At 37.4% G+C, this 15,647-nt stretch overlaps 1 protein-coding gene across 9 annotated transcripts in view; it reads left to right on the forward strand.

Moving 5' to 3' along the window:
• The window catches only part of SLC4A4 (solute carrier family 4 member 4), a gene marked incomplete at its 5' end in the record, with an annotated part of 343,701 nt that overhangs the window by 180,106 nt on the left and 147,948 nt on the right, over positions 1-15,647 (forward strand). For all 9 annotated transcript variants that reach the window (XM_081303368.1, XM_081303374.1, XM_081303369.1 and 6 more), the window contains one exon: positions 15,154-15,230. In XM_081303368.1, the coding sequence (XP_081159494.1) occupies positions 15,154-15,230 (77 nt within the window). The remainder of the gene's footprint in view (positions 1-15,153; positions 15,231-15,647) is intronic.

A 15,647-nucleotide genomic window follows, 5' to 3' on the forward strand; every position in this document is an offset into this window, starting at 1 on the left:
GGTCTCTCTGCCCATGGCCTCCATTTCTGGCCGACTGGGTCATTCTATCCATTATTGAGATATCACAACCAGGGCAACTATGGGTACTCCCTAACATTTATGTACGTGGTTCCCACAGAATATTCTTATGAGGTAGGCATCATTGGCTTTTCTTGTAGCTGAAGGCACCTGGGATCAGTAGGTTATGTATTTATGATAGTCATTAGGGTTATTCACAAATATTCCAGCTTTCCCTCTTTTTGGAGAACTTATGAAGATTGTACTTTCTTGCCCAATTGAGGTTAGGTGTGACCACATACTTGCTTTTTGGCCAAGGAATTGTGAGCAGAAGTACTGGGTACCAGTCCCAGGGGGAGCTTCTAGAGACAGTGCACACATCACTCAACTCTTCTTCCTCCAACCAACAGTGTTCTAGAGAGTAGCTGCTACCTACAACTGGGTCCTGGTATAAGAACAGAGATACAGAACCATGTCCCTGTCAATCCACAGTAGTCAGTGTCAAGAGTGAGAAATCAATTACAGTAGGGTTAACCCATGAGAATCTGAGGTGGTTCTTTTCTGTAACCCTACCTGTCTGAAAGGGAGTGTTTGAGGTCACCCAGGAGATAGGTTAACTGGCGTTGCACTCAGTGTAGACTCCAGATGACATTTTCCCTCTTCATTCCTCGCTCTGCTTATCATTCATTCTGATACTACTCTTGCCACAGATACTACTCTTGTCTGCTAAAAAGAAGTATGGTCACGGATGACTCAGAGTTTCTCTGTTTTGGCTCAGAATATGAAATTCCTGGTGTCCCTCAGTGAGAGGCAACAAGTCAGCATTCCAAAGCATAACTTTCTGGGATGTTTCTGTCTTCTAAGGCCATTCTTCTCAACCCCAGGCAATAGTTGGAGTACACAAACTATGATGGGCTGTGACCAACTTTGTTTTCAGAAAGCTGTACACTATGTGTTCTGTAAGTAGTAACCATGGTTACAAACTGGTGTACGGTCTTTTTAGGTAAATGTGGTGGAGAGACTAATATCAGTATCCTTTTTGAGGAAGAACAGGGTAAATCCAATTATAATGTCAAGATTTCTCCTCAGTCAAATCTGTACATCTGGCACACATTTAAGCTGGGCTCTGGGTTTAAAGTCTCAAGGTTGAATCATTTCCCCAACTTCCAAAGGCCATCTTAGAAACTTTTTGTCTGCATTTCTAGGGAAGTGCCTAGAATGTGTATGAAGGATTTCCAGCTAATAGCTCACATTGTATTATTGTTTGTAAAAAATGTCAATCATAGTTATAACTGTGGTCTTTAGTAAAAGTGATTATTTTAACTATGAACTAGGAAGGTTCCTTCTCCCTTTACTGGTAATAATTTCATTATTTCCAGATATAGTGATAGAATTTTGAGGTGTTATAATAATTCATTTGGATTGTAAAATTCATTCATTCACTTAAATACTTTTTTGGGGGGTGGTACTCAGGGATTGAACTCTGGGGGACTCAACCATCGAGTCACACACATCCCCAGACCTATTTTGTATTTTATTTAGAGACAGGGTCTCACTGAGTTGCTTAGCGCCTTGTTGTTGTTGAGGCTGGCTTTGAACTTGTGATCCTCCTGCCTGGATAATTCCCTTAAATATTTTTGAGGATTACTCTTTGCTCAGTTCTCAGCAAGGTGCTGGAAATATACAGTGATCAAGACACACAGTCCCTGTCTTCAGAGATCTGCCAGTTAAACCTGTTTACCATAAGAGGAACACTGATGTTTATGATAAGCTAGGCTTATCATGTGTAGGGTGAGAAGTCCTTGTGGGTAAGTGGTTCCCATCTGGTGGAAGAGAATTATAACCTGGAGACCATCTAAGAGGTGACCAGACACTGAGACATCTAGGCATGGTCATCCTTAGTTGGCCCAAGAGAGCTGGCCTAATACTTATATGTAGAGGAAAGTAGACCTTGCTTTGTTGCTTTAGAGAACAATATTAGACCTATGGATGAACATTGTAGTGAGGAAGATATTTGCTTTAGGCTCTTTATGTCTCTGGATAAGAATGGAATTCATTTCTAGAATCCATTGATTTTCAAAGAGCATCTGTGGACTGCTTCAGATTTACTTTTTTCTAAATTCAGGCTGATAAAGCCCTCTTGGTGAGGATATAGGTATCTCCCTCTTGTACAAGGGTACAGAATTTCCCACTAAAGGCCCTTTGTACACTAGCTTCTGGGAGGGATGAGAACTTTATGGACTAGCTCCCTGCTGGTAGAGAATTGTCAAAGATAAGGTGAGGGCTTCTATGTATGGAAATTCTCAGTAAAGCCTGGGAACATATGAAGATGTACATTATTTCTAAGAAGAAAAATATAAATTATGTGTATTTGAGTGGAAATCAGTCTTTCAGAGCAAGTGTGTGCTTTAGTTGGCACTCTGAATGTAATGTATGTACTGACTTTGGTCTTTGAAAATGCTACTGCTTACCTGGGGTGTGGATGCAGTTTACCAAATATAAGAAGAACTTCACTATAGTGAAAGGGATTGTTTCATAAGTGGCAGATTTCCTGTCAGCAAAAGTATGTAAGCAGATAGTAGGAAACTAGCTGTATCTAATGTTATAGGAAGAATCACATTTGAAAAGTAGGTTAGAGGGCACCCAGGTGCCCTTTGACTCTGTTATTACATGAGCCACATCTATAATAACATGCCCAACCTTCCAGGGACTTTTCCCTGGGGCATCTAAATTTATTGTACCCTCTGTATTGTATTCCTGGTCCACAGATAATGTACAACTGTGAGAAAACTTTAGTAGTACTGTATCAGAGGATTTTAGAAGCTGAAGTTCTGCTTCTGGTTCACATTATTCCTAGTCAGTGTTTCTTTCTTATTCTCTGTTTCATTTCTCTTTATCTTGGTTCAGCAGAAAATAGAGTTTTTTTTAAAGAAATTACCTTTGCCCACTGATTTAAGCAATCTTTAACTAGCATAACTAGACTCAGTGAAGCAGTCTCAAAATCTCTGCTTTTTTTCCTCATGATGCTTCATATGTTTTAACACTTGCTCTTTTTTTTTCCACCAGCTCATCCTCCACACCATTTTAGTAGCAAATGTAGAAAAGTGTGTCTTGTCCTCCATCAGAATGACAAACTAGATCACAGCTCCTCAAAAGAATATTAGAAATTACCATTAAAGACCTTTTTATACCCACAATGTAATATATGTAAGTAAGGTGCTTATTGCATAGATTTTTGAAGTAAATGATTGTTAATGACCCCTGCACTCAATGAGACGTCTAACACTTTTGCTAGAAGCTGTCTCACATTGGTTTGCCTGGTGTGACCACATATCCCCTGTGTGATTAAGAATAGCTCTATTTAGTCCTCAGTCTTCATTTATTGAATTGACTTAGATGACTTCAACCTAAACCTCAAGATATCAGTTAGAATTGCAACCTCTCAGTTCTCTGAACTCATCACCTTAGACTGGAAAATTACAAATGATGACTGGTTATGGGACCTCACAATGGCAAATGTACTTCACAGTTTCCTAAGCATCTTGAGTTCTGAGTGGCATGATTGCAGGGAAAAATGGAAAGAAAACTAACATTTATTGAACATCTGAGAAGACCCTTCTTATGCATTTTCTTGTTTAGTTTTTATAACAATCCTATGAATGATCATTACTCAATTGGCTAATCTTTTCTTACTCTTGCTTTGTCTTCTTTCTATAATAACATGTTGGCATGATTCTTTTACTTCTTTTTATGGATCCAGTAGGCTCTTCCCAGAAAGGAAAGATGTGAGCCACCCTTCTATCTTCTTTCCCAGATCATGCTTAGTAAAAAAAAGTAATGATCATGGAAGTTACTATCAGGCAGGTCTGGGTCATAAAATACCCTCACCCTTGGAACTTCTTAGTTCCAACTTCTTAGTAGAGGTGATTTAGAAGTAGGATAGTATGAACTGAGAGCTACAAGCTTCTCAGTTCAGCTTCAGCTTTCAATAAGAAGGAAATCCTGGACCTTCTTGTTTCTGCCTGGAATTCCCCAGGGTAACTCTAGGAGGACCCTAAATGTCACTTTGGCTGAAGATGAGCTTATGAATAGGTATATACAAGTCAAGTGGGACATGCAGTCAGCAAGGTCATGAGGAGTTGGTCACACAAGGAAGCCAACTGAATGACTTTTCCCCAAATATGTTTTGTGAGCCATAAATCTAGAGCACAAGGGGAGGGGGCTACATTTGTTAAGTGGAGGCTCAGAGAATGTGTCTATTAACCTTTTAAATTTTTATGTCTGTTTCTATAACATCTGTATCTATATTTATGTCAACATCTATATATTTATTTGACTGCACACAGAGGATCTTGTTAATATTGTGCTTTTTCTGCACATACTCATACTTTTAAGGTGTAAGAATTTTTGGTAACTCCAGCTATGGATTATAATCTTTAATAATTCAGACAGATTTCAGAAAAAGTTTCCTTTGCCATAATTAAAAAATTATAAATAATATTTCATGGACTGAAAGATTGGACCTGTCCCTGGCCCTTCCTTAATGCTGACACTTCAGGCTTCTGTCATTGCTTCTTTTACTTTTATTGTCAATACTGGTTAGATTTACATTCTCATCTTTATCTATAAATAAATGTGTGCTTTCTCTGTCAGTTGATTCTAATGCTAGGAATCCATAAATAGAATTTGTATTATGACTGCATGAATATAGTTCACTCTAAAACTATGTAATGAGCTGTAAGTACATTTTCTTTTGTGAACATCTTTTTTTAAACTAGAGTTTTGAATTGCATTAAAAATTACCTATTACTGTATTCTCAAGCTCTTTCAGTGTTGCAGTGATGCTAATGCACCTGTAGTGTGCCTGAGTGTCACCTTCTGGCAGGGCTGCCCCTTCAGTGGATTCCCCTGTCCCCTTTACCACCCTCCTGCTTGTCCCTGGGCCTGCTGCATGGTGGGTATTCTGAGGTTTGCTTCCCTGGCTCTCCAAAGTTGGAGACCACATATCCCCTTCCTTAGTCATTACCCCATTTTGCTAAATCACATGGTCAGGTAACTTTGTATGAAAGGGTATACTAATATTAACATTTTTCACCTGAAATTTTTTCTTTCTTTTCCCCCCATGACTGATGATTTGGAAGCATGTAGAATCCCTGATTGAAAGTAATTTTTTTTTAGAACTTTGAAAACAGGGTTCCATTAACTTCTACCATGGAACTTTGGTTTCTGCTGCTTAAGAGAATTCCAAGATCTAATTCTGGTCAGAACATTTTAGAATATTCTCTTCATTCTTGGTGTGAGGAAGTTTCACAATGACTCATCTACATACAAGACTGGGATTTTTTTAAAAAATTTTTTGTGGTTTGTTTTATTATCCCCTAGAGGCCCTTGTGAGTGGAAGAAGCATGTCCTTTAGCTCTGGGTTATTCTCTCATAGTGTTCTTTCCTTCCCTTTTGTTGTTCTGACCTAATAGGACTCCTAATAATTAGATATGAGGCTTCTTGGATTGATTCGCTATACTCAGATATATTCTCTACGTTTCCTGGCATTGTCCACCCAGTCTCCTTGTTTTTTTGGAAGACTTTCTTGTTATTTTCTAGCTCTTGTATTGAGGATTTTGAATTTTGTTGTTGTTGTTCTGGGGGTTTAACTCAGGGACACTTTACCTTACCACTGAGTGACATCCCTAGCCCTTTTTATTTGAGACAGGGCCTCATTATATTGCTTAAGAACTTACTAAATTGCTGTAGCTGGATTTAAACTTGTGATCTCTCAGTCCCAGCCTCCCAAGTCACTGGGATTACAGGTGTGAGTAATTGTGCCTGGCAGGGGTATTATTTGTTATAATCATCCCTCTTGCTCATGCTCTCCCCCCCCCATATATATATACACACACACAAGGAAAGCTTTCAGAATGAACAAAATGATTAGTTTAAACATATTTAATGTTTTTTATATTTAAATATATTAAACATATGTGTACACACATATAAAATGTACCTATATATGTTTAAACTAATTATTTATTCATTCTGAGACCTTTTCTTTATTCTGTTTTTCATAGAATCTTGTCTGTATTTTATAGATAGATTATTGTCTTGGATCTCTGCTAATTTTTTTTTTTTGGAGAGAGAGAGAGAGAGAGAGAGAGAGAGAGAGAGAGAGAGAGAGAGAATTTTTAATATTTATTTTTTAGTTCTCGGCGGACACAACATCTTTGTTGGTATGTGGTGCTGAGGATCGAACCCGGGCCACACGCATGCCAGGCGAGCGCGCTACCGCTTGAGCCACATCCCCAGCCTGGATCTCTGCTAATTAATAAGAATTTTTGAGTGTTCTAAATTATACTTATTTTTCTAATTTATTTTGTCTCCTTTCTTTATGGTTATCTCTGAAATGCTTGCTGTGATCTGCCTTCCTCTCCTGAATGCCTGATGCTCCTCAGTTGTTCATTTGCCTTTGAGAAAGAACACTTGCTCTACAGTGCATTATCCCAAGAGGGTCCTCTACAGTGCTGGAATTCACAGGGCTTGGCTCTGTGGTACAGACTCTACACTAATTCTCTTTGTCTTTGCTGAGTTTCTCTTTAGTAAAGAGCCTGGCAGTTGTAAATGCCTTGGCTGCTGCTAGTTAGTCTGTTCCCTGGGATGGTGTTAAACTTTTGGTGCATGGTATTTCCATGAATTTGTTCCTTTCAGCCTACATCTCTGCTTCCATCTACTTGGAGTCTTTCAGTATGGAGCTTCTTCAGGAGTGGGAAGATTTCTTTTGTGACGTCATGCCCCTCAGCACGTATTCGACACTATAATTTCTGAATAGTGTCAGATTCTACTACTCTGTTTGCTTTTCTTCTTATAGAGTGTTTGAAGTCTCTTGTCTGTGTTTCTCTTTTGCCAGTTATTTTCATTGATGTGGCTTATCACCCCCCCTTTTTTAGTATTTTTGTTAGGTTTACTTCCACACCCTTCCTAGATATTTCTATCTATTAAGTCATATGCTAAGTATATTATCTTGAACTGGTAGCTTTCTTAAAATATTTAAAACTCACTTCATCAAATCAGAGAATTCCTTAATCCAATGAACAATATTTTACTATTATGTTGTATTTGGTGTCTATACATGTGTGCAAGAGAGTAGCCCAAACTTATCCAGTCACACACTGGTAAACGTCCAGTCCTTGCAATGATGTGGCTGCAGGAACCTACTCATATTTTTTTTTTTAACTTAGTTTAGGGGCATTTCGTGAATATCAGTCTAGGTTGGTACCTTTTTGGAATGAAGACAGTGAGATGTTTCTTTACTGCTCTCATATTCTGCCATTGATAGGCCTTCCCTGTTTACACTTTTATTAACTAGCATGGGCTCACTATAGGTACTGCTCTTTTCTGTTTCTGTGAGGTAAGAAGGTCACAAAGTATTTTAGATATATCTACCTAAGTTTTTTGTTCATAGTTTTAATTTTTGCATGTGTGCATGCATAGTGTGTGTCTGCATATATATGTGCTCAGGTGTATGAGTATGTCCTTTGAGAGAACTTTTATAGAATCACAAATATTATAATTGAAAGGACAACAGATTCCTTATAGTACTTTATAGGGAATTTCCTTTTTAATAAATTTTCCAACCATGGTCTGTTTCTGAATTCTTTCTCAGATGACTAGTGATTTTATGTTGTGTGTGTGTTGGGGGCGGTAGTTGAGAATGAAAAACTTTTCAAAAAATTAAGCTGCCTATTTTAAGTCACTATAAAAATTAAATGTTTAGTGCAGTGTTATTATTAACTGAGTGAAGGAAGTTGAGGTTAGAAGAGTATCAAAGGGGCTTAGATAGTAGAGGGTGTAGAGTATAGAACAATCTTTGAAAGAAGAGGGTGGTATCTGCACCTAATAGAAGAAAAAGAAGGCCCAGATCTTCATCCTGTCGGAATAGGCCCCTACTTCCTTAGGGCAAGACTCCTAAAGGGCAAGAAATTAACTCAAGAATTAGTAATGGGATGGGTTCAAACTGAAAAGCTTCTTCTCAGCAAAAGAAACAATCAGTGAGGTAAATAGAGAGCCAACAGAATGGGAGCAAATTTTTACCACATGCACGTCAGATAGAGCACTAATCTCCAGGATATATAAAGAAGTTAAAAAAAAACTCACACCAAAAAACCAAATAACCCAATCAATAAATGGGCTAAGGAACTGAATAGACATTTCTCAGAAGATGATATACAATCGATTAACAAATATATGAAAAAATGTTCAACATCTCTACAATTAGAGAAATGCAAATCAAAACTACTCTAAGATTTCATCTCACTCCAGTCAGATGGCAGTTATTAAGAATACAAGCAACAGTAAGTGTTGGCAAGGATGTGGGGAAAAAGGCACACTCCTACACTGCTGGTGGGACTGCAAATTGGTGCAGCCAATCTGGAAAGCAATATGGCGATTTTTTAGAAAACTTGGAGTGGAACCACCATTTGACCCAGTTATCCCATTCCTCAGTTTGTACCCAAAGGACTAAAAAACAGCATACTGCAGTGACACAGCCACATCAATGGTTATAGCAGCACAATTCACAATAGCTAAATTGTGGAACCAACCTCGATGCCCTTCAGTAGATGAATGGATAAAGTAAGTGTGGTATATATATACAATAGAATATTACTCAGCATTAAAAGAGAATAAAATCATGGCATTTGCAGGAAAATAGATGGAGTTGGAGAAGTTAGCCAATACCAAAAAGTGAAGTTAGCCAGTCCCAAAAAACCAAAAGCTAAATGATTGCTGATTCATAATGGAGGTTGGGGGGGGAGCATGGGAAGAATGAAGGAACTATGGATAGAGGAGAAAGGGGAAGGGAAGGGGTAGGAAAGATGGTATAATGAGATGGACTTCATTACTATAGGTACATATATGAAGACACAAATGGTGTGACTCTACTTGGTGTACAACCAGAGAAATGAAAAGTTGTGCTCTATTTGCATACTATGAATCTAAATGCATTCTGCTGTCATGTATAACAAATTAGAACAAAAAAACAATTGATTAAAAATTTTAAAATGTTAACAAAAAAGAAGAGAGTATTGATTGCCACCTCCTCGTTACAGGTGTCCTGCTGTGATCTGACCCCTGCACACTTCTAGCTCTCCATGTAAGAGCATCTTCTCTGTTATCTTTGTCCCATACATTAGGGATGACTTCACTTTTGGCTGAACTTCACTCACATACTTTGATATTTATCTGGGTCTTTTTATGTCGTTGTCTTTCCTGCAAATTTCTTTCACTTTCCAAGTTCATCACGTGCTTCCAGTGATTTCAGTGCCACCTACCCCTCTGGCTTTTCTTTGTCCCAGGGCTCTCCTTTCCTTTGGCCCAGACTGGACACCCTGTCCCATTTCTCCTGCATCCTCACTCCTGGTTCTTGGTTTGCAGGGTTTTTCTTTTTCCCATTATCACTTCTGACTTCTGTTCCTTCTGTTGGCTGACAGGCCTTTGGCCAGCTTGGCAGAGTCCTTGGGTTCTGTTAGTTCTGGGCCAGCAACAGACTTCTTCCTTATTTACTCTCAGACTTTCCAAGTCTGAAGGCTCTTGGAGGGTACATGCAGCATCTCCCTCCATAGGAGATGGACTTAGCACTGTTGTGTTTAGAGTAGTAATTCCAGATGGAGGTCAGATAATACCCACTTGCATTATTCATTCACCAATATTTATGAGGCTCCATTAATGCCAAGCTCTGAGGCTAGACCTGTGAACAAGACAAAACCAAGTGCCTTGGCTCTGGGCTCTTGGAGTTTATATTATAGAAAATTATGAACAAACAAACAATAAAAACATCCTAAACCAAAGAATTAAAATGAAACAAAAATAGACAAACTGATTTCTTAGTTATGAAATTCTTTCATAAAGCTCCTAATGACTGATGATATTTTTAGCTTTCCTTAGTCTAATACTTGCATTTTATGTATTTCTGCATTTTATTTAAAAGATGGGTGAAGGGATTAGATTAGGAATCTTAATAATCTGCGTATTTTTAAATTACTTTTGGTGGGAATTGCTTTTGATAGCCTGTTGTGATAGAAAACTAAGCTATTCCTTCCAGATAGTCTCAAATTTATTATAAGTATTCTAAGTGATTTATCTCCTTGTTCTATTTCTGTTTTTAGTGGTTGAAATGGGAAGAAGTTGTAGTTGGAGTAACTTGAAATGTGGAAAACCAATATGGAAATAATGGAGAATTGGCTTTGTGTACATTATGGAATTTCCCAAACACTTGGCTATGATGATGTAGGACATTTAGAAGCATGTGGTGTTATTATCTTATAATTATATTGTAATTTCTTTTAGCATCCTTTCTTCTTTGTCACAGAGTTGTGGTTTGGTGCTGCTTAATCACAGTGGTATACAGAATAGCTGAGTTCAATACTTTTCCTGTTTTTTTCTTTATGAAAATGAAAAAGTGAAGAAATACAGATTCAGTCTTTGGGAACAGCTAAGTTGAAAACCCAGAACATATTTGTCTCAAACACCCTCAGCAATGTTATATTGTATACAGTTGGCACGGAAAAAGGATATATTCTTCATGGTTGTACATTATACTTTCTCTTCATTGGACATGATGAAGGACATGTGTTTATTTGTGTAAATAGCATAGAGCAGTTTTCTTTATAGAGGAGGTGGGACTGGTATTAAGAAATCTAATTTTAAATTTCGGTTTTACCATTTGCTGTGTAATCATGAACTTAACCTTCTTGAAGTTCATTTGTTTAATATTAAGTGGTAATAATAATACCAATCTTCCAGTGTTGATATGAAGATTAAATAAGATATGCACTCAAAAAGATTAGTTAATCATTAAGCTTGGATGCAGACATCTTTAGTAAGTTTGTTATGTCTATAGAGCAGGGAGGATTATCAGTGGGGTCAATGGGGATACAGAACACATTAACAAGCTGTTAGTCAGATTTTTGTCATTGCAACAAAATACCTGAGATAAACAATTTGCAAGGAGGAAAGATTTATTTTGGCTCATAGTTTTAGAGGTTCAGTTCATGGTCACTTGGTCCTGCTGCTTTGGGCCAGTGGTAGAATAGTACATCATGGTGGGAAGTTGTGGCAGAGAACATCTGTTTACCTCATGGTATATGGGAAGCAAAAAAAAAAAAAAATAGAAGACTCAAAAGGGGGGTCCTCATATCCCTCTCATGAGCATATCTCCAGTGGCCTGCCTTCTCTTACTAAGCCCCATCTCCTAAAGGTTCCACTAACTCCCAGTCCCACAGGGTAAGGACTGAGACTTCAATACAGGGGACAAGGGTAGGGAGCATTCCATATCCAAAGTATAGCACATGCATTTTCCTGAAATTACATTTACTATTTAGTTTATGGTCCTACACAGTGCAGATTAGATTCACACCTCTGAATTTTCTAACATGAACTTATATGTCTGTAACTTGTATGTTACCTTAGTTATTTTTTATTCTGAAAATATTATATATTCTTAAGAAAAAAGAACCCAGTGTATTTCGTAGACCTGAGCTATTTGTTTTAACTTGTCCTTGTGTTCTCTGTTGGCTCATTATGTAGTTTGAGGTAAGGGGGCTGCGATTGTGTTTATACATATTTACATTTTTATGTACATATTTAAGTATCATTCTTTTTCTATGCCATGCATTCTCTATACCCCATTTTATCTAGTAGAATTGCAAAGAACTTTATGAATTGCTACATATATGCTAAAGAATAACAATGATTTTAAAACAGTACAGAATGTAATTAATTTTTATAGAAACAGTATGTACCTGCCAAATGGGTACTTTGCAAATGAAATTGTTTTTGATTGTGTGAAACTGCTTGAAAATGTGATTCTACAAAGCTTTTATTTTTCCCCCTTATGGCTAGAAAACAGTGATATGGAAATTAATTATGACTATGCACTCAAGATTAGTTCTTCTCTTAAAAAAAAAACCTTAAAAAAACCCCACAAAGTTTCTTTGGATAAAAAGCAGGGCTAAGACATTTGTATGTCCTGAAATCAAATTCCATGCATGTATGAGTTTGTCTGAATGAATCAACTACTCTGTATAGCTATAAACCTCTAATTAAAGAAAAGAAAAGAAAAGGCAGGGTCTGCAATGGTAGCTTTGAGTGATTCACCACCTGTCCCACTTTAGGGTGTGTTTGTATTTCATCTGTTTGGTACAAGGTGACATTTTTCTCTAGTCCCCCAACTCCCTCAGGATTGTAGTATAATAAATTTGTATTATTAGGCCCAAATTCTAAATAGAATGCACTGATTTATTCTGACAATGTGTCTTAGTGTATGTCAGTTGCAAAATGTACACAATAGAATGTGTTGTTAAGGACCTGTTGTGTAACAGCTTCTTGGGTTTGCTGAAATCCACACACAAATTTCTGATTCCCACATGTAATCTGGTTTGTAATCATTTGGCTCTTGTCCTGTCTTCTTTGATTTGGTTAATACATTTCTGGAAAAGTCTGATCAGTGAGTTTCCAAAACTAAGTATTTATTTATTTAGTTGTATAGGTGAGGACTCAAAGGAAAAACCAAATAGGATTCTTTTGTGTGTTTATGTGGTAAGGATGCTAATCAAATGATTTTGCTTGAGATAGGACAGTTGTGGAGCAGTGATTTGGAGGAGGGTAAGTTATTAGAATTACCCTTCTGGCTACTCCGGCTTAAATGTGCTTCTTCCAGTTCCAATTCCGAGTAGACATACACTGTTAAGATGACTATTTTATTTTGAGCAGTGGTTCTCAATCTTTATCATGTTTCAGAATCACTTAGAAGGTTTGTTAAAACCCATGTTGCTATGCTCCATCCGCAGAGTTTTGATAGAGTTGGTCTGGGGTGAGCCTCAAGAATTTTGCATTTCTAAGTAGTACCTAGGGGATACAGATGCTGCTGGTCTAGGGACCACACTTGGAACCACTGATTAAGAGCATTGGGAAGCATCTGTCCCTGTTCAAGGTGTTGTGGAATGGGGGTGGGAAGTTTGATAGGGAGAGAGGGGAAAAAAGTTGAAGAATACTGATTATATGCTTAGTTACCTGGGAGCTTTGACTTCTGAGCTCTTACAGCATATCACAAGGTTAAATGTTGGTGAAGCTGTTAATACTGGGAATTGGATAAAGTTAAGAAGGGGCAATAGATTTGATTGTTTCTTAACATTGGCCTTCTCTTTCTCATCTATTTCTTGCATCTTCCTTCAACCTGGGCTTTCCTCTGAACCCCCCCCCCCCACCTTCTAGGATAAATGTAGATAGGTGCACTATAACATTTCAGAAGTGAGAGAAATGATGAGGTACTATATGAGGTTTCTTAGAAAAGTTAACACATCAGTCAAATTTACCATTATCATAAAAACCTTATCTATTTGTTGTTTACCTCCTTATGGTTGTAGCAATTAGGATGGTGACTGAGCTGAAATATACCTTTGCAGTATTTATAGAGCTTTCAAACAAATCAATATATTTAGTCTGTTGCCCAGGGAATTTAACTTGTTTAATGAAAAACTGCTTTCAGATTATTTCAACATAGCCAATAACATACATTTGATTGATAATTAGAAATCAGTCTGGAGTATTCATCCTACACAAGCTGCTTTTAACTTGTAAGTCTTATTAGGAATGCTAAGACTACATTTCTTTAGGAGTATGTAATTCAGATTTCTTCACTCAGGCAGACCTTTCACTGTGTTAGTTCAAATAACTGCGTTTGTTTTTAAATATAAAGTGCAAAATTATATCAATTCATCATTTCTATTAGAATCAATCTCAGCATTATTTGGGGGCATTCAAGTTTGTACCAGATGTCTTTTGTATGGACACTAGAAAGAGGTTACAGTTCAAAGCAGAAAATAGCACCTTCAGAGGGGTTCTTTTAATTTTGCTTATGAAGCACTTTTTCCAATGTTGCTTTCCTTTAAATAATGTCCTGTGCTCAAATTTTCCTAGAATAAAACACCCATCAGGTAAAGGATTTAAGAGATCTAGGCCATGCTTACTCAATGAAATGCAGCAGAGTGGAAAATACCCTGTCTTGCCAGCTCAAGAAAACTATGATTTTTCTGATCTGGTAGTTAAAGGCTATTATATTACTTAAAGAGCTGCTTTTACATAGAATTAACTTATTAGGAGTAGGTTTTTTTCTCTTGTAAAATTAGGTGTTGGGGTTTCTATGTGAAGGAATTAGTCTGTAATCTAAAGGATGATTTCGAAGCCAATGTTCTATTTGAACCTCTGTGCTTCTTTTCCACCCTTGTCCTTTTGCTGTGAAGACCAACCTGAGTCAGATCATTGAGGATTAATAATGAATGCATTGCTCAGCACCCTGCAGGGGTTGGGTCAAACACCCTGGATTTGAAAAAGTTACTCTTTTGCTTAGTAAGCCCACAAGTTTCAGGTCCAACTGCAGAATGCAAGTTCAGTATTCTGTTGATTAACATGGTCCACCTGAACATGATCTATAACTGTTCTTGGTGTTTTTTTCTTTATACTTGTGTGTAACAGTGTCTAGAATAACTGGAGGGATTGCCAATTAATTTTATCCACAACTGTGATAATGCTGAGAAGATTGGTTCCCATGTAGTATTCCTGATGAAATTTATCCTTTGACTTGAAGCAGAAGTCTGGCATGTTGAGGAGGAAAAGGGACTGTGTTTATTTTAGATTGCCAAATGGAAATGCAGAGAAGCAGGGAGCCTGTGAGAATATGACTGTGAGGCAGTTTCAACTGTAGATGGACATAATATCTTTATTATTATTATTTTTATTTTTATGTGTTGCTGAGGATCGAACCCAGCACCCCATGCATGCGAGGCAGGCACTCTACCACTGAGCTATAACCCTAGCCCAGGAAATTTCTCTTGATGCTTATTGTCATAGAAGTTTATTTCAAAGTTTAACTTGTCTTGAAGTAGACCCAGATAATAAGATTTTTAAAGTATTTGGGATTTTTAAATATTTTCCACTTAACCACGTTTGTACTCCAACCTGAATTCTAGAAAATTCTTTAGGAGAATCCTAATGTGTTTAAAAGCATCATCATCATTCTCATCTTTGTCTACTAGTGTTTATGAATTATACAACCAAGGTCTTAGTATTGAAGAGATGTCTTTAATGAAAAAATCACTTGTGTTTTTCCAGGTAGTCCAGCCATGACCCATAGGAATCTGACTTCCTCCAGTCTGAATGACATTTCTGATAAACCAGAGAAGGACCAGGTAAGCAAAGAATTCTTGACTCTTTGAAATTTACAAGTGAACCTGTGGCTAAACAATGCTAGGAAAAGATTAGAGATGATGGTTGCCTCATGTAACATGGACCATTATGCGTCCTTTATGCTTGCACTTTACCTGAGGGAAGGTAACCAGTATGTGAAGAGTTCTGGAGTCAGAACAGAGTTTACATCTTGATTCCAGCCTTTGTGGGTGGTGATGGTTTGGGCAATTTAAACCTTGGAGCTATAGTTGATTAGCTTTCAAACAGTAATAACCTCTGCCTCAGGAGCATTGTGAGCATTAAATGAGATAATTTATGAAAGTGTTTGGGTAAACTATAAACAGCTAAGAAATGTTGGCAGTTGTTAATTTTGGAGGGATACAGCAGGCTCAGGTACTGATTGTTAAATCATCTCTCTA

Source organism: Spermophilus citellus (genome assembly GCF_964194105.1).
Source record: "Spermophilus citellus genome assembly, chromosome: 8".
Classification (NCBI taxonomy): Eukaryota; Metazoa; Chordata; class Mammalia; order Rodentia; family Sciuridae; genus Spermophilus; species Spermophilus citellus.